The 26,598-nt window shown below is 42.8% G+C and overlaps 2 protein-coding genes across 10 annotated transcripts in view; one reads left to right on the forward strand and one right to left on the reverse strand.

The window, feature by feature from the left end:
• The window catches only part of TPGS2 (tubulin polyglutamylase complex subunit 2), a 42,986-nt gene extending 25,968 nt beyond the window's left edge, over window positions 1–17,018 (forward strand). For 4 of the 9 annotated variants that reach the window (XM_017873989.1, XM_017873994.1, XM_017873992.1 and 1 more), the window contains 3 exons: window positions 3,469–3,582; window positions 5,185–5,345; window positions 6,735–7,715. In XM_017873989.1, the coding sequence (XP_017729478.1) occupies window positions 3,469–3,582; window positions 5,185–5,345; window positions 6,735–6,980 (521 nt within the window). In that variant the 3' untranslated portion in view covers window positions 6,981–7,715. Of the gene's footprint in view, window positions 1–3,468; window positions 3,583–4,824; window positions 4,976–5,184; window positions 5,778–6,734; window positions 7,716–9,279; window positions 9,679–16,450 lie in introns of those variants that run through there. The other 5 variants (XM_017873991.1, XM_017873990.1, XM_017873996.1 and 2 more) reach the window with 5 other exon arrangements.
• A 6,496-nt stretch (window positions 17,019–23,514) lies between these two features.
• Window positions 23,515–26,598, reverse strand: part of FHOD3 (formin homology 2 domain containing 3) — a 432,873-nt gene continuing 429,789 nt past the window's right edge. Inside the window, 1 exon segment of the mRNA XM_017873931.1 lies at window positions 23,515–24,127. Coding sequence (XP_017729420.1) covers window positions 24,045–24,127 — 83 coding nt within the window. The 3' untranslated portion in view covers window positions 23,515–24,044.

Below are 26,598 nucleotides of genomic sequence, written 5' to 3' on the forward strand. Positions count from 1 at the left end.
TGAAGGAGTTTAAAAACATGTGTCTTAAAAGACTGGAGAGTAGTCAAAAGCAGGCAGAAGCTGAAGTGGTGTCTACAGTTGGCAGAAAGGAGCCACACTGAGTTTTCTGTTCTTACGACTTTTCACCTAAGGGCAGACAGACCTCAGTCAGCACCAGGCAGGGCTGCTAAAACTTGGTGGGAACACATCAACTGGACTTTTTATTTCATCCAAGATGGAGTAACAGAACAGATTTATCTACCCACCTGGAGCAACAGTGACAAAGAACACAGACAAAATACATAAAACAGTGATTTTCAAGCACTGGCAATCAGGCAACAAAGGACAGTGAGCCCTGAGAGATGGGAAACAAATAAGGTGAGCCCTACAATTTCCCTAAAGAGAGATTCCAATCCACAGCATAAAGAGGGAGACCTGGACGGCGCAGTGGCTCACACTTGTAATCCTAGCACTTTGGGAGGCCAAGGCGGGCAGATCACCAGGTCAGGAGATCGAGACCATCCTGGTCAACACGGTGAAACCCCATCTCTACGAAAAATACAAAAATTAACTGGGCATGGTGGCATGTGCCTGCAATCCCAGCTACTCGGGAGGCTGAGGCAGGAGAATTGCTTGAACCAGGGAGTCAGAGGTTGCAGTGAGCTGAGATCATGCCACTGCACTCCAGCCTGGCGACAGAACAAGACTCCCTTTCTAAATAAATAAATAAATAAATAAATAAATAAATAAATAAATAAATAAATAGACCCAGCAGGACCCATAGCACTCCCTGAGTTAGAAGACAGAGCTGAGAGTCTAGACATCTAGAGTTCACAGGACAAAGTAACAGATAGGTGAATGCTGCATAAAGGGAAAACCCTAGAGATCTGCAATATTTGGAAAAGAATTGATAAGCACATGTATGCGAAGAAACTGTCCAAGGCCAGAGGACAAAACCACTCATGGTGATTAGGAGGAATAATGCCCAGTGCTCACACAGGACCAGGAATAGTGCCTGCGTCAGCCAGACAGGCTAAGACACCTCATGATTTGGACAGCATTAGATAGAGTACTCAAAAGAATGTTGCCGCAGCAATGGAAAATAATTAGCCCTAAGTAAATATTGCCCTAGTCCTGCCCGACAGATCTTAAGAGGGGTTTCTTGTTATCATTTGTGTTTCTTGATTACGCCTGTAATCCCAGCACTTTAGGAGGCCGAGGCCAGAGGATCACTAGAGCCCAGGAGTTTGAGATCAGCCTAGGCACCATAGTGAAACTCCATCTCTACAAAAAATTTAAAAATTACCCAGGTGTGGTGGCCACGCCTGTGGTCCCCAGCTACTTGGGAGTGTGAGGCAGAAGGATTGCTTGAACCCAGGAGGTCAAGGCTAAGAAGGAGGAGGGCCTAAAGTATCTGTTTCCAAGTAACTTAACTGTGTCAGAGAACAAAGCTCAAGAATATTTACAGAAATATAAAAATATCCAACACTCAGCAATGCATATATAGTAATAGTTACTGTAACTATATTCTCTGTGTCAAAAAAATAAGAACAGACATGGAAGATACGTGTGTGTATGTATTTGTATGTGTATATAGAGAGAATATATACCCCCAAATTATATCCATCCCAAATTTAACTTTTAGAGATGGAAACTAGTTTCTGATATGAAAAATGCAGTGGATTGGATTATTAGTGGCTAAGACATTGCAGAAGAAAAGACTAGAGAACTTCAACACATAATAGAAGCTATCTAAAGTTACACAGAAAAAAAAAGTATTTATAATGAAAAGAGTATCAGTGACCTGAGGGATAACACATGGTATAACGTATATGTAATTGAAGTCTTTGAGAAGAGGGGTCAGGGGCTAGAAAATATTTGAAGAAATAATGGCTCAAAAGCTTACCAATTTCATGGTAACTATAAATCAACATATCCAATAACCTTCATGAGCAAGGAACAAGAAACGTAAATGGTAACAAGAAACACCATAATCAGATTTTTCAAAATCAAAGATAAAGAGAAAATCATAAATGCAGCCAAAAGGAAAAGACAAATTACATACAAAAGAACAAAGATAAGGATAACAGCATATTTCTCCTTAAAAGCAATTCAAGTGAGATCAAATACTCAAAGGAAAAAATAGGTTGGTCAGTGGTTCACACCTGTAATCCCAGCACTTTAGGAGGCCGAGGCCAGAGGATCACTAGAGCCTAGGAGCTTGAGATCAGCCTAGGCACCATAGCAAAACTCCATCTCTACAAAAAAATTTAAAAATTACCCGGGTGTGGTGGCCACGCCTGTGGTCCCCAGCTACTTGGGAGTCTGAGGCAGGAGGATTGCTTGAACCCAGGAGGTCGAGGCTACAATGAACCATGTTCACATGCCACTGCACTCCAGCCCAGGTGACAGAGTGAAGACCCTGTCTCAAAATAAAATAAAATTAAATTAAATTAAATTAAATTAAATTAAAAAATCAACCCACAATTCTATACCCATTGAAAATATCTTTCAAAAACAAAGGACTTCCAGTCTGTCTCCCTGGATCTTAAAAGGTCTTTTGAAAACAATCTGGCAACATCTATTCTTTTGCAGGGAATCTGTCCCATATAATGAAAGCACAAGAATATAAGGGCATGTACCGAGATTATTGTAGCATTCACAACCAAGTAATGGTAGGTAAGTGCCTATCAATAGAGGACTGGTGGAATAAATGAGGGTACTTCACTCCCACAGATTATGAAATAGTCATTTAAAAAGAATGAATTAGTTATACCACATGACTTAGAGGGCTTTTCCATGACTGGCCAGGCGTGGTGGCTCTTGCCTGTAATCCCAGCACTTTGGGAGGCTGAGACGGGCGGATCACTTGGGGTCAGGAGTTCGAGACCAGTCTGGCCAACATGCTGAAACCCCGTCTCTACTAAAAAGACAAAAATTAGCCAGGCGTGGTGGCACACACCGGTAGTCCCAGCTTCTCAGGAGGCTGAGGTGGGAGAATTGCTTCAACCCGGGAGGCGGAGGTTGCAGTGAGCCGAGATCACCCCATTGCACTCCAGCCTGGGCAACAGAGCGAGACTCCATCTCAGAAAAAAAAAAAAGAAAGAAAGATTCAGATAATGTGTTTGCAATCCCACTTTTATAGAATAAACAATCTCAGGAAAGGAAATGAAGTTATGTCAGCATCAAGCCATTCAGATTGCTCTGTGGTCCCACTTCCAAGAAGTTAAGTTTGGTTTTCTCATGCCTTCTTTTCCCAGATTCCCTGACATTGTCTGTTGCTGATAGAAAAACCCAGACAGAAGGCCTAGTCCATGAATGAGATCAGGGCTTTAATTCAAATACAGAATTTGTTTGAAAATACTACTTAAGTATATGTCTGAGATAAGGCTTTTTCCTTCGCTTTTTTCCACCTGGCAAAGTTGGATATATAAATATGTGTTTGAGTTGAGTTTGTTTGAACATTACCATTAACTTCTGGGTTTGCAGCCAGTGATGATCAGCCAGAGAAGCCTCACTTTGACTCTCGCAGTGTGATATTTGAGCTGGATTCATGCAATGGCAATGGGAAAGTTTGCCTTGTCTACAAAAGTGGGAAACCAGGTAAGAATCATTTACAAGTGTGGTCCTGTAGTTTGGCTAGGGTCTTGTCTGACCTTGCTTGTCAGCCATGGCTCAGGAGACACATACCTCCTTGGCCTCTTGAGATGCTTCCAGGTTCCTTGTGTGTCCCAAACCCAGAAACCCCTTTGGTTCTCTCTGAGCATCTCCCTCTGGGCTAATTACTAGACCTTTTATCCATCTTCATTTGTGAGTTATTGCCAAATAGTTGATGAGATTAGGATAATATGGGAGTAAAAACTAAAAGAAATAGACATTTTGTTTATAGACTCCTATAGCAAGTTCATGCACTAGATAAGCATTCAGAAAACACATTATCTTTTATCTTTCTTTTATACTTCTCTGTGTAGGCCAATTAACAGCAATAAAAACCTGAATTACTAGACCAAAGACCCCAGATAGGAATGCCCTCAAGCAGCAGCTGCCACCTAGCCCCCTAACAGCACTTCAGACCCTAGCCTAGGGACTGTGAAACTACAGAGCTGGACAATGGCAAGCCCTCTTCAGCTAGCTGTCTGGTAGGGGTGACAGGATGCAGACACTAGGATTTACCTCTAGGGGAAGGAGAAATCATCCAGCTGGAGGAATTGTTGCAAAGTAGTCTTGGAGCTTGCATCTTGAACTTGGGGTAGGAATTAGATACTGGGTGGGGAGGAGGATTTGGTGGAGTAAAAGAGACAAGGGAGCATCCAAGCAAAGGGACAAATGGGTAAAAGCCAAGACATGGGAAAATACAACTGATTTGTGGGGAATGACAAATAATTCCAATTCAGTGGACCACATGGTTCATGTAGGGGATGAGGAGGAGATTAAGCCAGAAGGCCAATTGCTGTCTCTCAGGCACAGCTTTGAAAGCCAAGCAAAGGAGTTTGGACATAATGTGGAAGACAGTGGGGAGTCAATGAAGGCTGTTTAGTAAAATGGCAGGGATCATGACCACCAGCAGTTTTGACAAAGAAAGAGACTGGATGGATAATGGAGGGCACTTAGGGAGATGTTACAGCTATCTAGAGAGCAGAGGAAGTAGGATAGGCTTGAAGTAGTGAGAATGGAAAGTCAGAAACTGTGAGGCAGGACATCACACCACAGTATTGGCAAGACTCCCAGGAGTGAACTGGGCTAGGCTCCTTCATGGTGGTTTTTTGTGGCGCTTTTTGTTTTTCATGGCACTGATAGAGACCTCTTCCAAAAAAACCCAAGCCATTCAATGTTTTTCTCTGTCAGGAAAGCTGAGACCACAGTATTCCGCCCCCCTACCAGGGGAGGGGAGTGCTGATGACACACAGAAAAGGAGCAGCTGCCTGGGTAGCCTGACTGGACTTCCAGATGGTCAGAGACCAGCAGATAGATCAATCTACCAATCTAGCAAAAATTTGTAAGAGTATCAAAGGAACTGGTAAAGTGGCCACTAGAGAAGGAGACTGGAGGGTTAGAAGTGGGGCAGAAGGGGAACTTTTACTTTACATTTTCCATTCTCTCTGTTGGGATTTATTTTTTTAGACCATGAATATAACCTTTTATAGTTAAAAAGAAAACACTGTAAAGCTATTCCTTATCTTTTACTTCCTTTGTCTTCTAATTCAGCATTAGCAGAAGACACCGAGATCTGGTTCCTGGACAGAGCGTTATACTGGCATTTTCTCACAGACACCTTTACTGCCTATTACCGCCTGCTCATCACCCACCTGGGCCTGCCCCAGTGGCAGTATGCCTTCACCAGCTATGGCATTAGCCCACAGGCCAAGGTAAGGGAGGAACACCTGCCATTGCAAACTATGGTATATAACAAAATCTACTGAGGAAATGGTTATGTTGCAGGTTCCCAACTTCCCCATCTGATTCAGGAGATCTAGGGTGGGGCCCAGGAACCTGCATTTTCAATAAGCAAGACAGGTCATTCCAATGGACAGCCTCACTTTATACTCATCTAGTTAAGTGGTTCCCAAATTTGACTGATCCTCAGAATTAACTCGGGAGTTTTATTTTCAATTAAATTCTATTGGATAATTTATGTCCCATGGCTTGTTCTGGGTTGGCAGTACATGCACCCAGGAAGAGTCAAAAGTCAGACTCTCACTCCCCTGTTCTCCAAGTATGCTTCCCTAGTGGCAGCTACTATTACGAGTTCCCTGTATACCCTTCCCAAGATACTCATTGCACATAAAGCATGCACGCACGCTTTTGTTGTTCATTTTTCCTAAATCTCAAATGATGTACTGTCCACATGATTCTGCATCTTGTTCTTTTCACATAACCCTCCATCTTGGGGCTTATTCCCTTTCAGTGCATTTAGAGCACTTGTCCTCCTCGGTGGCTACAGGGTAGTCCATTGTGTGGGTGTGCCTCATTTATATTACAGGTCTGGTCACCATTTCAGACACAGAGATGCCAGGTATACAACCTGGTTTGAAAACACCAAGTGTGGCTGTAAAAACTTTTGACTAGAGTGAGCTTATCTGGGCTCCTTCATGGTGGTTTCTTGCAGCTGTAAATTAGCAACAAATTAGGAACTCAGCTTCAGCTCACCTTACTATGTATATATTCATCTAGTAGGCTTCATTTTCTTCAAACGTCACATAATTATAACATTTATCCGGTCAACATTGGGAGGCGACTGATTTAAAAGGTAAATAAATGTGGATGCCCTTTGCCCTTGGCTGCCTAAGAAAACAGTAGGAAACAGAACATCAACAAGATATAACATCCCTCAGCAGAGGCCCACACTGGCCTCTGTCTTCTGCCTTTCCTGGGGAAATTATGCTGCCAGAATCCACCTGATGGGGAGTAGCTGGTTTGAGGACAGAACAATAGACGCTGTCCTCTAGTGCTTTTGGATCTAGCATCCCAGGCTCAGGACTCACTAAATCAGAAGAAAGTATACTCAGATTCTTAGTTCTCATGCTGCATTTGTCTTAAAGGTCATGAGACCTCAAAGCAATGTGTGTATCTTACCAGAGGTTGATGGGATCTGTTATCACTTCCACTTAAAGGAAGAGCAAATAGATTTTAGGCAGTTTTTCATGAAAATGTGCCTCTACCTCCTGTTCCCAGCTCTCCTGCATCCCCCAAAAAGAGCATACAGAATGGCATTTCTCCTTTGAATTGTGACCTTCTCTTCCAATTCTGCCTTACAGCAATGGTTCAGCATGTATAAACCTATCACCTACAACACAAACCTGCTCACAGAAGAGACCGACTCCTTTGTGAATAAGCTAGATCCCAGCAAAGTGTTTAAGAGCAAGAACAAGATCGTAATCCCAACAAAGAAAGGGCCCCTGCAGCCTGCAGGTGGCCAGAAAGGGCCCTCAGGACCCTCCGGTCCCTCCACTTCCTCTACTTCTAAATCCTCCTCTGGCTCTGGAAACCCCATCCGGAAGTGAGCACCCCTCCCTCCAGCTCTCTACCAGCTCCAGAGTGGTGGTTTCCATGCACAGATGGCCCTAGGGGTGACCTCCAGTTTTGCGTGTGAACCATAGGCCTTTTTCCAGCTGAATGACCAAAATTGTAAGCCTTTTAGTCCCACTGACATTAGCCAGACTCCTAGTGAGGCCTTCACGGCACATTGTGCTGTCCCCTGCCTCTGGAAGCAATGGGGAATTTGGGATCTTGTTTAAGTGCCCAAATAAGAGTGTTCTCCTCTTCTTCAACACTCAACCCTCAATCCCTTAGCACTGATTAGAGAAGTCCCCCAAAAAGAAACTACTGGTTTTGACCCATGAAGCATTAGAACTGCATCACTCATTCAGGAGCCACTAGTCACATATGACTATTTAAATTTAAATTAAATTATATGAAAAATTCATTTCTTCAGTTGCATTAGCCACATTTCGAGAATTCATGTGGCTGGTAGATTCTGTATTAGCACAGAGATATGGAACATTTCCATCGCCACAGAAAGTTCTGTTGGACAGCACTGCATTAATGTTTTCACACTGTTCTTCCTCAGATCAATTAATTTTTGTTGTTAAATAATGTTGATGTCTTCATCTGATGGGTCATAATGTTCCATGAAACCTCTCAAATACACAGTTGTATGTTCTCTGTATCCCTTACCGCGAATATCTCGCTCTGCTCATTTCTTTTGTAGCTTCCTATAAAGTTTGTCTTCCTCATCAGTTTGCAGTGAAGTTTCTTGCTTCCAGTTTTGTGTTATGTTGTTTATACATGTTCCACAATTATCTTCCTTATTAACTTTTTTAAAAAGGTGTACTTCTGCTGCGCTCTATTCTTACCATTTAAAAACAAAAAATTCCCAAGCATTGCTTTGCGCAACTCTTCATAAAGAAAAAGTTTTAATGGTGCCTGTCACTATTAACAGAAGCTTTCCACCTGCTCTGCCTAACTCTCCACAGCTCTGAGTTGTCCAGCGTCACTTTGCCTGGTCCCTGGCCATCCTTAGGACAAGCAGTCTCCTGCTTAGCACAGGGTGGGCTTCCAAGAGTTCTTTTGGAAGCAAGTTGCCTGTAATTCGGAAATCACTTTCCCATTGACATATGGGGGTACTAGACCTCTAGCCTACATATGCTTAATATTTGACACAAGATAAATCTGACATACCTACTACATTTAGTGAAATTTTTACAGAGAAGGTTGCTCAGATTTTCAATTAGGAATGCCTATTTATTGCCTCCCTCTACAGTCCTGGCTGTGGGCAGAAGCAAGGCCTTCACCCTACTTCCCAACAGGGAAAGTGGGGAGTCACCCACTTAGCCCCAAGTTCTTGGGGTGGCTGCAGTTTTTGTACTGAAGTCCCAGAGGTTAGAGAATTAGGAGTTTTGAGGAATGAGGTGCAGGGGCCTGTACCATCTGCACACTTCAGTCCCAGCTGGCTCACTCGCTCTTTCCTGACTTCTCTCTACCCCAGTGATTGGCCAGGCTTCCTTCCTTTGCACTGTGTCTATCTGCTAATCAACCCAGGGTTTCCCTCTTCCAAACCCACTGGGGAACTAAGAGCAGTCCGCAGGATTCTCCACATGCACTTTCGCTCTGAAACATGTTTATTTTGATTGTTGACAATAATGATAGATGTTCATGAGAAAGAGGCTTCGATATCTCCTCCACCTACCACTTTCCATGGCCCCTGAGGAAAACCAAGGTGAAAAGTTAGGCTTCAAGGATCAGGGCAAGCTCTAACTGGCTGCTTCCCCATTCTTGTAATAGTTCAAAGTCTTGAAATATTAGTGCTTGAAAGTCTTTGGGAGCATAAACTGAGCTTCGTATTAACAGCTTATTCATTTGCTTTAAAATAGCGAGACTTCTTACGTTTGCAATCCCAAAACTAACCACTTATAATTCAGTGTGGTCATTTAAACGTGTGTGTGTGTGTGTGTGTGTGTGTGTGTGTGTGTGTGTTTTAACCATAACATGACTCTGTCACATATTCTCTAGGAGACATTTTGGCCCTTTTAATTGTTTAGGTTATTATACTTCAAGGATTTATAAATGTGCAACAATTCATAGAGTGGCAGAAAAGGATATAGAGAGCCCAAGTTGTTGAGGACAAGAGCTGGAGTTTAGTCTTCCAGGAGTATTTTTCTTGCCAGAACTGATCAAAGGAAGAGCCACCAGCACCGGATAAGAGATTCTAGCATTTGGCTGCTTCTCCAAGGCAAGCGAGGTTAGAAGGGAGTTGAGAAGTTATGTCATCTTCCACTGCAGCAGATACCCTTTTTTTTTTAGTACTTGAGGATCCCCTGAATCACAGAATTTCTAAATCAGTCCTGGATTCCACAAGTGAAGCAGCGGAGGAACCAGGAGGTCAGTGGTGCCCCTCAAATCCGTGGCAATCAAGTGGGAGTTCTCAAAAGGCTATCAAAGGAAGGGGGTTATGATAAGGAAAGGCTCAAGACCTGCCTGAGAAGGATTGAGCAGGGAAAAGCAGAACTGACTCCATGATATGCAGGATCCAGTACAAAATGAACATGTGGGGCTTTTGTGCATACAGCAGGAAAACATTGCCTTTACAGGTACTAAAATGTAATGTTTTTCCTTTCTTCCATAGTGTCTTTCTCAACTTGTTATGGCGGTGTTTTTTATTTGCTACTTAATGCTGTTCTAACTAAAAACGTAAATGTTAAATTCCTATCATGCATTTTACTATTCATCTTTATATTATGCAATTCCAGTTTTAAATGAAAATGAGCATTTATTTAACTCATGCAGAATCACCAAAATTACACAATTTGTATTTTATAGCTTATGTTTACATACCGTATGCATAATTATTTCATTCTTACCACAACAGTAGAAACACTGTACAAAACTAACTCAACTGTTAGTTTCACTTCTTGGTATTTTCAGCCTAAGTGGTTGACTAACATAGGAATGTACATGAGTAAAAAAGGATATGATAGGGCTCCTTGGTCATTCGTGTTTCTTAGAATGCCATTGCCTTCTTTCTGTGTTTGAAGCCAGTCTGGTTCAGATGGGAAGTGCAGCCTTTTGGGGCTCTCAGCATCCCCCACTTACTCAGTTGTAGATATAAGATGCTTACTTTGTACTCACTTTGAATCTCTTCGAGCTCTGACACATCATGGGTCCAGTGGAGTTCTCTGCTCACAGGGGATCACAAAGGCTACATGTGAATGGGGCAGTAAGGAACACTGGATATGTGTTGCACATGTCTCCTCTGCTCATGCGTATATTCCGTTGTCCCATCAGACTTCACTTACAGAACACAGGTTCAAAGATAAAATAGGGCCAGAAGAGAACTAAACTAAGTGTGAGGCCCTTCTGAGTATGGGCCCTGTGTGACTGCACAGGTGGCCCACCCATGAAGCTGGCTCTGGTAAAGGAGGAAGGGAGCACTTCTGGCAAAAGACCCAACAACAGGAGGTTGAGTGGGTTAAATTGGGAAAAAATACCCATGAAATTTATGTTTTGAAACTAAAGCTATTAAAATGGAAATGGGCTGTATTATAAATCAACTGCCCAGGAAAAAGAAAGTATGCTGCAGTCACAAAATGAGAATAAATGGCAGAATGCCTTATGATGCATCGAAGTAGTTAAGATTATACATAAAGTGCTACATCATCATGCTGCTGGCAGGGAAGTAACTAAGCCAAAGATAGGAATGAAAAGGGGCAGCCTGCACCTGATAATCCATAGAATCTAGCCCTTAAAGCTGACATGCACCAGTGCCACTAGAATCATGTGTAGAAAGTAAGATACCCAGATTCCCCTCCAGACCTACTAAATCAAAATTGCCAGGAAAGGGTCCAGCCATCAAGATTTTTAATCAACTGAAGTGGTGACAGTGATGCTTACCGAGTCTGAAATTTGTTACTTAATGGGTCTGGGTGGTTTTGCTTTTATTGCATGAAGAATAATTCAAAATCTGTCTTTATATATGCTATAGTAAAGCATATATAATGACTAGAATGGAAGGACCAAGGGACCTTTATAGTTTCTGCATAAATGCATGTGTTTTTCTAAACCTTTTATTATGGAGAGTTTTTAATGTTTACAAAGATAGAAGAGCATAATGAATCCCCCTGTATCCATCATCCAGTTTCATCAATTATCAACTCATGACCAGGCATGCCGTAGGTAGACCCATATTTACTCCTTCAGTTTTGTTTAAATAATTCTGTTCAATTTATCTATTGGTTTTTACACAACACTGCTTTATGTTTTAGCAATTGCTCCATAAGTTTTTTCTCTCCAGTAGGCACTCCCAGAGTCCCTGGTAGCTATATTTGTCCAGTAAAGTCTGGCTCCTTCATTACAGTTGATTGAACACCAGGTGGGTTTCCAATCCAAGTTGACTGTGCTCTTACCCTTGGGATCTTGAGATGAATTTGCCTATTTCTTTTCTTTTCTTTTCTTTTTTTCTGGAAACAGGGTCTCACTCTGTTGCCCAGGCTGGAGTGCAGTGGTGCAATCATGGCTCACTGCAGCCTTGACTTCCTGGGCTCAAGCAATCCTCCCACCTCAGTTTCTCAAGTACCTGGGACCAGAGGCATACACCACCTGATTAATTTTTTATTATCATTTATAGAGATGCAGTCTCCTTATGTTGCCCAGACTCGTCTCAAATTCCTGGGCTCAAGCAATCCTCCCACCTCAGCTTCCCAAAATGCTGGGATTAGAGGCATGAGCCACCACACCAAGCCAGATTTCCTTCTTTGGCTTAAGCAACCAGACTGGATTCTGGTTTTCCAGCCATGCATTATCTTGTTAATACATATGACCTCCATTATGGAGTTAACTGTGACCATTAAAAGAGCTAATATATAGTTGAGAATTCAGAAAGGTTAGCTCCTCTTTTGCCCCTTCTTTTATAATGTTATCCCAACCTTTGTTTCCAGCCATTGACTTTCTATATTACCTATCTGGCCCTGCTCTCCTGAACCACTCACTCTCTCCAAAATTCCAGCTTGGTCTCTTTCTGTGCCTTTACACCTAGAGTTTCCTCCCAAGGTCCAGCTGCAGTCTACCTCCACCTCAGAGGCCTCTGGGAAACCCTAGCCCACAAGGAGAACCCTCCTTGAGGTGAAGTGCTTCATGCCAGTACCACTCAATTAACTTTTGGTCACCTTGCCTATGTCCTCTGTGTCTTCAGTGTTGAGATGGTATATTAATCCGTTCTCACATTGCTATAAAGAACTGCCTAAAGCTGGGTAATTTATAAAGAAGAGAGGTTTAATTGACTTGAAGTTCTGCAGGCTGTACAAGAAGCACAGCTGGGGAGGCCTCAGGAAACTTACAATCACAGCAGAAGGCAAAGAGGAAGCAAGCACGTCTTACATGGCTGGAGGAGGAGGAATAGAGTGAACGGGGAGGTGCTACACACTATTAAGCACCCAGATCTCATGAGAACTCACTGTCACAAGAATGGCAAGGCAGAAATCACCCCCATGATTCAATCACCTCCCACCAGGCCCCTCCTCCAACACCGGGGATTACAATTTGACATGAGATTTGGGCAGGGACACAAATCCAGACCATATCAGGTAGGGACTTTATGTTACGCTAGAAAATCCATTGCTACTTAGTATGGAACCCTGTGAACCATTAATAAACCTAAAATCAGTTAATATATAATCTTGTGCTAAATCAAGAACTGCTTCATACTTCAGGATAGACCAGTAGGAACAGACAACAAGCAAAATTGAGAAAAAAACAAAAAAAGTAAAAATGCTGTTAATTTAAATGTTTATGCAAATTATAAAAAGACAGTCACTACTTTAAAGGCAGGATACCTTAGTTCAGCCCACAGACCATCCCTGTCATAAAACTGTGCCATAATGAAAGATGTTAGCAATGTTCCAATGTCTTGGCATCCAAACATTGTCTCCCAGACTGCCTCTTGCCACTCACTAGCTGTGGCTCAAAACTCTTATCTGACAGTGTACCTCTGTGGTTCTGAAAATGGGATCTTTGTAATCTCACATCCTTATGTTCCCTATAGCTCTTAGCACCCAGGCCTTGTCCAATACCATCCTTGATAAATGTAGCGAGCATTATGAAAGAAACCATCTATCTGGATGATTTCAGTATCCAACCAACTACATAGTCTCACATGGATAAAATATTTTGTGAACAGAATTCCCAGGTGACAAGGGTGAAATGCAGTAGTGAAGACCAGCCACAGTGTGACGGTGAAAACACATACCACCACCACAATAACTGAAATGCTGCTTTTTAAAGCATTATTGTAAGGTGGATTTAGCTGTTAAAGATGTGCGTTCTGCCATGGCATGTATTATAATCACAGGGTTATACTCACAGGTCTGATGTGGACTCTGCTGAGGAGAGATTGCATCTTCTAGGTGGGATATGTCAAGAGAGGAGTGTATGTTTGATAGTATTGACTTCACATAGAATTCTCCTTTGTGGATAAGAATTCCCAAGACTCAGAACACAATGTAGGCAGAGGGTGAACATAGTGTATTAGTCCATTTTCATGCTGCTGATAAAGACATACCCAAGACAGGGTAATTTTTTAAGAAAAAGGTTTAATGGACTCACAGTTCCACGTGGCTGGGGAGGCCTCACAATCATGGTAGAAGGCAAAAGGCACATCTTACATGGCGGCAGGCAAAAGAGAGACTGAGAGCCAGGTGAAAGAGGAAACCCCTTATAAAATCATCAGACCTTGTGAGACTTATTCACTACCACAAGAACAGTATGGCAGAAACCACCCCCATGATTCAGTTATCTCCCACTGGGTCCCTCCCACAACATACGGGAATTATGGGAGCTACAATTCAATATGAGATTTGGGTAGGGACACAGCCAAACCATATCATATAGTTTCTTAGCCATTGTTTCATGTGCATGATGGAGGAAACTGCAGTCCAAAGCTATTTTATACAAAATTAAATTTAACATAAAAACTTCCTGTGTATAAAAGGAATAAATAGCAATAAAGTACATATAAAGGTATGTATTCTCTCAGACCTGTGCTAATACATAGCCATAAACTAAAATAAAAATTTTAAATTCGTTCCTCAATCTCCAGCCACATTTCAAGTATTAAGTAATCACATATGTCTAGTGGCTACCATATTAGATAGTTATATATAGAACATTTCCATCATCACAGAACGTTACACTGGGCAGCCCTAGTCAGAGCAAGCATGGCTTGCTTTATATTATAATTTTCAGAATAACTCTGAAAATGCAGAAAAGCCATTTTATACTATGCTATAGTCAACAAAGAATAAGGATATTTACCTAATCTTAAGACTTTTTTTTTTTTTTTTTTTTTACCTAAAACACAACATCCTTTTCTACTTCACATATTACTTTTGCAGCCCGTGGCTCATAGGAAAAGCCAAGGATGAGTTAGCCTGCTGCTACCCATTTTAGCTGCAGAGTGGGCTGTGCAGGTTCTGAGCTTTCCCCATGTGATAGTCAAAGACCCCAAGGCAGCCCCAGTCTCTCTGGGTCTCTGCACAGTCTCCAGTATGGAAAGCTGTGGGAAAGTAAGGAGCAGGTTCTAGGTCTTCAGGATTTTCTGCATCTTAAAGCAGCTCATTTCCTTTGCCCTCCTAGGGAGCAGAGGGGGCTAGGTTTGGGATCATCCTCCTAGCCTCAGAAATAATTGTCCAAGAAATAATATTTCTCACAGAAAGGATAAATGCTTGAGGGGATGGATACCCCATCTTCCATGATTTGATTATTACACATTGCATGCCTGTTATCAAAATATCTCATATATACACCTACTATGTACCCACAAAAATTTAAAATTTAAAATTAAAAAAAAAAAAAAAAAAAATGTTTTGTGGTAACTGGTACTCCTCTGAAGACCAGCTAGGTTAATTTTTCTTCCCCAGCATAAAGACTAGAAAAGAATGTGTCCCTAGGGCAGGGACACAAACAGCCTGAGCATAGTTGAGTGTAAAGGAGAAACCCCATCCCTCAAGCAAAAGCTTTAAGTGTAGAACACACTAAGGACAAGATTAAACCTCTGGAAAAACAGCTCACCTTTACCAAGGCCCCAGCGCCCAGCTTTATACTTTCCAATTTCATTTTGAAAACAAGGCCATCTCATGGGATAGAGACGGCGATATGGGTGGTGCTTGAGGGTTAAGTGCCTGGCGGTTCCAGGCCACATCTGCTACCACAGGTGGTTCTAGATCCTGGCTACACAGGTTCTGGGACATGACGCTGGGGCTCTAGAATGTATGTTTATTGAGCAACTCAGTGCTCATCAGAAAAACTCAATTTTCCTTTGAAAATTAGATTCTAAAATAGATGACTGTGGCCTTAATAACTATCTTCACAAATCAGGTTTTTAGGCCATTAAAAAATGGTAATCCATCTTCAATATATCAGAAACAGAATTCAAGCACAAGACAAATTCAAACATCTGTCTTACATTTGTTCACAAACACAAGTCCATATAGTTTCATTTAACCCAACAGTTAGTGAACTTCTATATGTGTATACACTTGCACACACACACACACACACGTAGATTGATCGATAGACAGATAGGTTGAGAAAGTTCTAAACTACCACAACCCTTAGAATTTCAGGCAATTTTTTCTTCCAAAGACATGTGATTTTTTCATACCACCTGCTCATAGAGGGACAGCTAGCTGGATTAGAGCTCATTTCCTTCTATTGAGGCCGCATTTCTGAGGATGTGCTGCATCTCTGTGAATGAGCTCCTTTATTCTCACAACATTCCTAATCGCATGCCTAATCATCTAAGCCAAGAAGCCTCTGAAGTTGACTGAATTGCTCTATTCTGTAGCCAGTTTACCACCTGCTGCTGTGTGCTGAGTTCCAATAAAATCACCTTGTCTAAATAAGTGTATCATCAAGGATCCCTCTTTACAGGGACTGGATAAAATGGCTACAAGAACTGTCCCAGGCAGCCAGCTCTTCCTGTATAACTACCACATTTTTATTCAGTTCTTATTTGAAAATTGGAATTTAAAAAACTATAATTATTCCCTTGAGTACATGACAAGTGTTTTTTGGAAAGGCAGCTTTATCTGTTTCCTAGCCCATTGCCCTGCCCAAAAGCATCTGGCTGTTCCCCAATGGGATCGCTCTCCCCAAAGAGCAGTGAGGACTTAAAAGCATTTTTAGGCAGGTACTATTAGGGGTGGAGTCTCTCTCTGAAGGGAAACAAAATTTCTGGTTAGTTTTCTTAAAGTGAAAAAGCCAAATCCTCTGCTTAGGTGGGCCAACTGAATAGTCCACGTACTGCAGTGACCTCTCATAGTTCAGGAAAACTGCTGCTGACACAGAGGAACACAAGGCCCTCTATTACCTTGTGGCTGATTTAATGTGCTACCTGTAACATGCTATGCATGCTATGCATGACTCTGGAATATCTTCAAATTCTGCACCAAGACCCACGTATTCCTATTTCCACCTACACCAGATAACTTACAATATCAAAATGAATAGAAGAAAATGTGTTCACTGGAAACTGGCTGTTGAGTCCCTCCAATGGGAACTGAGGAGCTGTATCTCTGCAGGCATGGGGACTGGCCACAAGCAAAGAGCCAGTGGCACGAAGCCCTGGAGCTGCAGTGTGTGCAGCAGGCACCAATCCAACGGCATGGGAACAGCAGTGTTGCAATCATTCCTCAGTTATGGCAAGAATGTGCTATTTTTCACTGTTAGGTGTTGCTTCTGAGAACTACAAATAAAACTCTCCAAAAAAGCGAACAGACTCTCTGTTGGCCAAGGGGACTCTAGAGAGCCTTACAAACTGAGTTCCTGACCATAACAGGATGGGAGGTCAGACACACCTCATCATACCCCCTCCCTTTTGTGGTTTTAGACACAACAACTGATCAGCATTGATTTTAAAATAGACATCATAAGACTGATGGAACAACTCTGAAAATAAGATACCAAATAATAAACAGGACCTAAGGCCATGTCAGCCAAGGGTTAAGTCATGCACCCTCCCTACACTTAAAGAATAAAACAATTGGCCGGGCGCGGTGGCTCAGGCCTGTAATCCCAGCACTTCGGGAGGCCGAGGCGGGTGGATCACAAGGTCAGGAGATCAAGACCATCCTGGCTAAGATGGTGAAACCCCGTCTCTACTAAAAATACAAACAAATTAGCCTGGCGTGGTGGTGGGCACCTGTAGTCCCAGCTACTCAGGAGGCTGAGGCAGGAGAATGGCTTGAACCCGGGAGGCGGAGGTTACAGTGAGCCGAGATTGCACCACTGCACTCTAGCCTGGGTGACAGAGCACCACCAGATGCTAACTGACCCCTTATTCTATCAGCCATAACTATGCTTTGATTGGACAAGCCATTTATTTCTGTAACTTTCTCTTGGTAAAAGACCACCAACCATGGACTGGTCCTGGCCAGTTTCACAGAGGCTGCACACTTGAGTGCCTTCGTGTCTCTGCTTCACCTTTTGATGTATAGGGCTTAATTGTAATACATTTAAAAGTCTCCACCCCTCAGTGAACATGGGCCATATGTAACACATGTTTATTCAGTACATACGCATCAGGACCACCTTCGTGAATATTCATAGCTTCTCCTGTAACCGTTGAGTGTGTATACTTGGCCAACCCATTCAGCATAAGTCCCTGATCTACCCTCCTGTCCCTCAAAGTGCCTGTCTTTTGGTTGACCCTTTACAAGAAATAGTTTCCTCTCCAGAGTTACAGATCCTATTCTTTTTGTTGACACTTCTAATTATCCAGCCTATTTAATTTTCCTGTACATATAATGCTGTAGTTTTAAATGTCAAAACATTCTGGAGTCATTGTCACTAATCCAGTAATTAGGAACAGTCTCTATTGTCAACAACTGAACTGTGTTTGAACTACAAATCCCCCAAAATCCTAAATCTTAACTTCCTCAAGTGAATCCTCTTAAACAAAAATTATTCTTAAAGACATTAAGTAGTGCTTATTAGGAGAATAAAATGGGCTTGGTCCTCCCTCGGGCAAGTCTCAGCAATCCAAATAACCTCTCACCATATCCATTCACCAATCAGAGTGGGAATGACTCTATCATCAAAGCACAAAAAAATATTTTCTACTTCTGAACCTTCCGACTGGTGCTGAACCTACATAGATGGAGCAATGGCTGGATGTGGGATGGATTACCAATTAAGTATAATTGATGTGAAATTTGTACATGATTGCCAACCTTGAACAAAATTTTCAGTGTTCAGGAAATTTTTTTTTTTTTGAGACAGAATTTCGCTCTTGTTACCCAGATTGGAGTGCAATGGCGCAATCTCAGCTCACTGCAACCTCCACCTCCCCGGTTCAAGCGATTCTCCTGTCTCAGCCTCCTGAGTAACTGGGATTACAGGCACATGCCACACGCCCAGCTAATTTTTGTATTTTTAGTAGAGATGGGGTTTCATCATATTGTTCAGGCTGGTCTCGAACTCCTGACCTCAGGTGATCCGCCCACCTTGGCCTCCCAAAGTGCTGTGATTACAGGCGTGAGCCACCGCGCCTGGCCAGGAAAATTTTAAGGTACAGTGCTTCCACCCTGTACACGACTAGGCCTCCACGACTTTTCAGCTTGGTCAAGGTAGAACTGGCTGGCTCCCCACCCACCAGGCCCACCCCAGTTCAGACTGGGCTGCATATTTCGTGCCCCAAAGCATAGCTGACTATTGATATTAAACTAGCAGCTGTCTTAAGATTTCTAAAAGAACAAGAAAATAAGCAGGTACTAGTGAGACAAGCCAGGATATATCACTTCTTATTGTCTGTCCTTGGAGAGTTATTCAGTATGTCTCATCCTCAGTTTCTTTATATGAAAAATGAAAATGCAGAGTGGCTATAAGGATTCTATTAAATAATACATTATGAAGTGCTCACACAGAGATGCCTTCAATAAACAACATTTTAGCTATTTTTAGAAATCACTCAGAAAGTCCATTTTCCCTCCACAAATTGTCTAGCAAACACAACTGATTTTTCTACCAAATAGACCACCTTTTTTGACAAACTGAATGGTGCATTTTAATATCATATACCTTCACTGCATTTGCAAAGGCATTTCATCCCCTATCTTAGGCAATTTGGTGTTATTTGTAGTTCTCTCTCTGATAAAATGATTTCTGATTTTAAAAATCTAGATATGGCTACAGAGTGGTAGATGAATTAAAATTTTAATTTCAGTAGATGACTCCTTCCCAGGCCCCAGGAAAGGGCCCTAAGGGGAAGGACCATGACTCTCCTTTTTCCCAGATGAATCCCAAGTGCCTGGCGCACAGTTACCTCCGTAACGGGCGCGCAGTGCACATTTGGGGTGGTTGTATTGTTTCTTAGAGGATACCGTGAGGAATCACCACAAACTTGGTGGTTTAGGACAACAGAAATTTATTTTATCATATTTCTGGAGGCTAGCGGTTCAATATTAGTTTTATTGAGCCAAAATCAAGGTGTCGAGCAGGCTGTGCTGTTCCTGGAGGCTCCAGGGCAGCACCTGTTCCTTGCCTTTTACAGCTGTTCCTTGCTTTTTACCGCTCTTAGTGGCTGCCAGCGTTTCATGGTTTGTGGCCAGGTCACTCCAGTCTCCACATCTGTCTTCATGTTGCCTTTAGTGTGTATCAAATCTCACTCTGCCTTTCTCTTATAAGGATACTCATCACTGAGTTTAGGGAATACCCGGATGATCCAAGATAATCCCCATATATCAGGATCCTTAATTTAATCACATTTGCAAAGACCTTCCTCAGAAGGTAACATTTCTAGGTTCCAGGGATTAGGACCTGCTACTGTTAGATGGCCGTCATTCAACCTGTTACAGTGCTATTTGGTGATACACCATCTTACGTGTATCCATGAACACAGAAATAGTGGATTTGGGAGCCATGGACAATGTAGAGGCCACTCACAGACCAGGAGCCTAGAAACCAAGTCTCCTACTCCTGGCCTCTGTTCTTCCCCACTGCACTGTGTTAACAATGGACTTGGAAGAAAACTAAACTGGGTCATCAGCCCTCCAAGGCCCTGTGCACCCTCCCACTCCATCCCCAGATCCTTAAGTTATTTTTTAAACAGAAAGAAAAAAACCTTAATATTCCAAAGAAACCCAAATCCAAACACCTTTGAAAAGTGTTTACCTTTTTTTTCTGGCAGTTTTGTAATTTCAATACATACTAGGACATAGGTGCTAAGACACAGGGGCAAAAACATCTATGGTCATTACCAGGCAGATGAGGAATAGCATCTTATAAGTGTAAGGTACTATTCACTTTCATGCTTCTTGAAGGTCTTTTAGAAAAATTTAACATCCTGAATTAAGAATTGCTCATAGAGGCCGTCAGAATGAGTGGCATCAAGAGAGGGGAAACAAGCAATAGGAAACACCCCTTAGTTTCACTAAAAACTAATGAACCACTAAGTTTAGCAACACAAATTGATTTTTCTTATCGGCTCTTCTAGGCCTTTTTTGATGGATCTAGTCCCCCAGTGGATTTGAATAATCCAAGAGGAAGAGCAGGAATCTGGAGCAGAAGGTTCTAGAGCTCCCAGGACTTGCTGGCACACCCTGACTGCTCCTTGATATTTGTGGACAGGGCTCTGGGTTCACCTCTGTCTCAGCATGTCTGTCCTGCCACTGAGCTGGCAGGCATTTCTGTAGGGGAAGAAAAAAGAGAGGTGGCAAGAGCTGGCCTTCCGATGTTCCTCCCATGTTACTGGGGATTTTTCCAATGTTCATTTCATTTCCAAATGTTTAGTGAGGGACTCAGTTGTCACTGCCTCCTGGCTTTCGGGGTAGGCAAGGAAGCAGCAGAGATCTCTGGGCACACAGTGTGAGGGCAGCTTTGCTCAAACATGTCCTAGCTGATCAGTTACCTGATAGTGATTAAAAACCAGTCCTGTCTTGGGGGGGAATTATTATTGGTTTTGCAAAGTTCTCAAAAACATCATCTTCAGTCTCTAACTCCCACTCCATCTCCCCCCAACAAAAAAGAGAGAGAAAAATACCCAGTGAGTTCCACATCTATCTTCTTATTAGAATTGGGGGGAAGGAGATGATAAGATCTTTTAAATGTTCCAAAGTCCAGGCCACACTTCACACCAATTAAACCACAATCTCTGGTAGAGGGACAGAAATATCAGTAGTGCTCAAAGCACCCAGATCAGTCCGATGTGTAGACTGGGCTGGGAACCACCACCCTATCTTATTCCCATACTACAGTGGCACTATTCAAGCTGCTGGGCCCAATAAAAGAGATCCTATTTACTTAGCTGTAAGCAAGAAATTAGTTGACCTTGCTTGCTGCTTCTGAGAACTTTTTGATCCCTAAAACAAAATTAAATTAGGTTTATTTAATCACTTCCTTCTAAATGTGACCTTCCATTCTAAAGCAACAATTCAGCAGAATACCAAGGACTCTCAGGAGGACATTGACATATTTGTTCACTAAACAGTGTGAAAAAATGCAGCTTCCTTTTGTCTGTGCATCATTATCTCATGTCATACAAATATTCCAAATCTGCATTCAGTGCCAAGCAATAGGCGAACACTCTCACAAACTATTAAACCATAAGCGGAATATTGGACCTGTTATTTAGAAGCATATGGAAAATGACTATTACTACCCTATGTATTCTTTTCAGTAAGGTGATTAAACTCAACAGTCTATAATGTACAGACCCAACTCTTGCAAGTTCTAGCCTCTCCTGGGGTGTTCACATCCATCATGTACTATTTGACAAATGTCTGCTTCAACAAGCTCCCTGTCTCCATAAGAGGGGTTAGAGCAGAGAGGGGAACACAGGCACAGAGGCCTATGGGGAAAATATATTATCTTTGGCTTGTTAAGCAATGCTACTGCACATTGCCTATAAATCACATATCCCCAGATTCAGGAATGCAGACTCACAGAGGCTTTTTCTTTTTTTTCTTTTGAGACAGAGTCTCACTATGTCACCAGCTGGAGTGCAGTGGTGTTATCCTACAACCTCTGACTCCCTGGTTCAAACAATTCTCCTGCTTCAGCCTCCTGAGGGGCTGGGATTATAGGGATGCGCCACCACACCCGGCTAATTTTTGTACTTTTAGTAGAGACGGGGTTTCACCATGTTGCCCAGGATGGTCTCGATCTCCTGACCTCGTGATCCACCTGCCTTGGCCTCCCAAAGTGCTGGGATTACAGGTGTGAGCCACCGTACCTGGCCTACAGAGGTTTTAAAAGTGGGGCAAAGATGGAATTAGTGACCTGATGATTTTTCAGCCCCTCAAAATACCTGCTGCAATGGTTTACCTTTCCCTGTTTTCAGAGGCAGAGGTTCCTCATAGGGGACCATGTGACCCCAGGCCAAGGGGCTTGTGGAGGGTATGACCACCACCTGGGCCTCAGCCCCCTCAGTATTGCTCTACAGTTGCTTAGAGTCTCTCCTGGTGCCTTCCCCTCTGAACTTAGCTGTTGATGACCTGCACTTGAGAAGCATGCATAGTCATGTGCCACAGAGCAGTGATTTGGTTCACTATAGACCACATATATGCCAGTGGTCCCGTAAGATTATAATGGAGATGAAAAATTCCTATCACCAGTGACATTGTAGCCGTCATAATGTCATAGTGCACTGCAGTACTCACGCGTTTGTGGTGATGCTGGTGTAAACAAACCTATTATGCTGCCAGATGGATAAAAGTGCACAGTAATGTACCAGGCCTTCACATTCACTCACCACTCACCTGCCCAGAGCAGCTTCCAGTTCTGCAAGCTCTATTCATAGTAAGTGCCCTATAGAGGTGCACCTTTTATCTTTGATACTGTATTTTTACTGTACCTTTTCTATGTTTAGGTATATTTACAAACACAAATACCACTATTACAACTGCCTACAGTATTCAGTCAGTCACATGCTGTATGGATTTGTGACTTAGGAGCAACAGACTGTATCAAATAGCCTAGGTACATAATAGGCTGTACCATCTAGGTTTGTGTAAGTATGGTCTATAATATTTGCACAATGATGAAATTGCCTAACAACACATTTCTCAGAACATATCCCCATCGTTAAGTGGTGCATGACTATACTAAGTATGCGATTCTGCGGCTCTCTGTACACAAAGCTTTACATTTCCATTTTGTTTTGGTGATTTAGTAAATTTTTTGAGAAAATGAATTTTGACATAAGAGGCCAGTGAGTGAGTTGTGGCATAGTTCAGATTTGTAAACTGCTACTCTCATTTTTGCTTTCACATCATGATGGGGCAAAAAAAACTACACAGGTAATGTGATAGATGTTAGGTTAACAATAGCTAACATGTCCCATAACAAGAACTTAGGCCCAATTATAAAAGGAGTTCCAAAGAGCACACTGTTGATGCCACTCACTCTATTAACAAAATATAGCCCAAAGGATCTGAAGGCCGTTCCAAGTGAGGGTGCTTCTGATGACACTGATAAGAGTTTTGCCATTCTGAAGAGGCGAGCCTGCGGAACTGTTTAAGGTCCTGTTCCCAGGAGAATAAAAGTTTCTCATTATGGCATTAAACTCTATTTATTTAGTATTTGAAACATGGTGTACATTTATGTATTTGTATAAACATTTGGTACATCTAAAATCCACAACTGGTAAACAATCTGTGCTTTCTTTTGTGTACAAGTTTGGGGTTTACATCTGGATATTTTGGTGTTGTGGAGACTCAGTCTGTGAAGCTAATCAGATTGCCTCATATTATTGTAATAACTGTGACAGAAGTGATTTGCTCCTTAAAGGGGCTGTTCCTTGCCCAGAAAAGGTGTCACACTTTGGAACTAATAAAACCGGGTGTCATGGAGTCAAGAAAAACACAGCTGACACGATGGAGAAGGTATGTGCAGGGGACTCCTGGAGATCCAAGTCAATGTGTAGCAGGCAACACAAGCCATGGGGTGACACTGGGAATTGAGCTCTCCCTTTTCAAACTGTTGGATGTTAATGTCAAGTCTCCCCAACCCCACCTGGAGAGGTTTCATCCAGCAAGAGCTTGCCTTCTGCTCAGCACACTCCTGGGAGTACCCCATGAGTGTCACAGCTGCAACTCTGAGGTGCCAACCAAGCCCAGGGCTCTGGCTTCTTCCGGGGTCAGGCCGCTCTTCAGGGTTCTTCGCACTGCAGTGGTGGCGCAGGCCGCAGCCAAAGGGATGAAAAGAAAAGGAAGTATGAGCAGCAAGGCACGGGACAGTCAACACCCCAGTCCCCCCTTCTCCCCAGGGACTTCCAGAGAAGCCAGAGGGTTCACACTGCACCTTCCTGCTCTTGCTGAAGTGCCCTGCCGTCTGTCTGCCAGGGCAAACGTTTGGGGCTACACAAGCTGGCCTACCAATGCCACAGGTGCTGATCTGGAGGGCCGCAAGGAGTGGTGGGGCACTTATAAAGAGGAGAGAAAGGAGGGGCTCACCCTCACGAGGCTTCTGAGAAAGTGGTACAAACTGCACAAGTGCAGAAGGCAGGAGAGACCTCAGCATCTGCACCATATGAGGAGTGTATCAGAGCTGGGAAGGTGATTCCAGAGAGGAAAATGCAAGCTCCACTAATATAAATGAGGTGAGGCAACCAGTGCACAGCGGGGGGTTCTGCAAGACCCAGCAACCTCACAAATCCAAGGGAGGACCAGCGATAGCTGGGGACATGCTCAAGAACCATGTCCCCACAGAGCAAGTTCACGAAGCCAGGGCAAGGGGCAGCAGTGAGGACGGATCTCTCCATGAGTACTGTGGGTCTTAGCCTTAACTCATTAAAAGGCCTCTAGAGACAGTAATTAAAATAACCAGTGGCTCCTCGAGGAATGGAGGCTAAGGAGCAAACTGCCAAACTTATTCTGGGTGGAATTGGTCACTGTTTTCTATGGAACACACAAGACTCAAGAAGGGCCTATGATCACTCTCACTGGGGGGTTGCAGTTGGCAACTGGAGGGATGCTCATACTTAACTGACTTAGAATTGGCTTGTGTTTAGCTTGGCATGATGGTATTCCCATTGTTCAGTATTTCAATTTCAACATCAAAATAAAGGCTGGATAAGGGTGAATGAGGAGGTAGCTGCCTCACCCAAGACAAGTCTTCATTTGAAAGGGTGGCTGATTACATTTTCCTTAATTTACAAATTGTATTTGACCCACTGTGCATTTCTTTAAAGGTCACACAGAGTTTGGGGTATTCATTTTCAGAAGAGAAATGTTATGGATCTGCCTTCACTCTAAATCCCAAATCAGCCAGAGTTCCTGAGATGACCAGGGCAGGCTGTTGATCAAAGTTCAGAGAAAGTAAGCTCACCTTAATGTCTCCCCATTTCCTTTGACAACTCCCCTCATCCACTCCCCAGAGGCCAGGGCCCACCTCATGCATCTGCAGGCCACACCACGTGGTCTATGCCTCCCCATCATCCCCTAAACAAAGGTTCACTCAGCCTGTGGACAAAAGATCTGAAAGACCTATGTCCATGGCAGAATCAATGGGGACTGATATCTGTTATGAAAATAAAGGGCTCCTTCTCTTCCAGGAATCAGCACTTGGAACAGGGGTCAACATCATATCCATCAGTTGGTCAATCAACAAGTGATTTATTGAGAACTCATTGTGTGCTCAGCATTTAACTCAAAGAATCAAAACACAGACATCAAGTATGGATTTTTAGAGAGACATGGGATATGTGGTGAGAGGTTCTCTCAAATCGTGTCACTGCAACTACTGTATTTCCAAGCCTAGCTTTGGGCCCCAGAGCCATCTATCTGTAGCTGTTCTTGCACTAGCTACTACTTCCCCCACCCCTGATCTCTTGGCCTCCAGACTGAATGTCTGGCTCAACAAGACAAAATGCTTGGCTCCTAAGTCTCAGCTGGAGGCAGATTACATTCAGCTGAGTAAAAGAATTTGTTCTATGGGGCAGCAGTAAAAATACTAGTTTGTAATAACCTTTTACATTCTTTAAAGACTCCTTAGAGTGTTTGTTAAAGAAAGATAATTTTAACAACAGTAAGTAAGATAAAATATCCCTCTTGACAAGGAAGACCTCTTGCTGAGACTTCTTAACCAAGATACAAAATAATTCCTAAAGAAGTCCATGCTGACTGGGCACGGTGGCTCACACCTGTAATCCTAGCACTTTGGGAGGCTGAGGCAGGTGGATCACTTGAGGTCAGCAGTTTGAGACCAACATGGTGAAGCTCCATCTCTACTAAAAATACAAAAATTAGCCAGACATGGTGGCACACGTCTCTGTAGTCCCAGCTACTCGCAAGGCTGAGGCAGAGAATTTCTTGAACCTGGGAGGTGGAGGTTGCAGTGAGCTGAGATCGTGCCACTGCACTCCAGCCTGGGTGACAGAGTGAGGCCCCATCTCAAAAAAAAAAAAAGAAGAAGTTCATGCTGCACTAGCTGGGCATCTTAAATTTCACCAGCCACAGAAGGTGGTGTGGACATCAGTCTATGAATCTTTGTCTGTTTAGGTATATATTTTGGCCAAATGACTACAGAAGACCCCACAGACATTTTACCCCTGAAGGTATTTAGAGATGCTCAACACTTCTGTTTGCATTTGCTTTAGTCCTATAACTGCTCAGTTCAGTTGATATAAATATGAAT

Source organism: Rhinopithecus bieti, unplaced genomic scaffold (assembly GCF_001698545.2).
Source record: "Rhinopithecus bieti isolate Rb0 unplaced genomic scaffold, ASM169854v2 scaffold_5260, whole genome shotgun sequence".
NCBI lineage: Eukaryota > Metazoa > Chordata > Mammalia > Primates > Cercopithecidae > Rhinopithecus > Rhinopithecus bieti.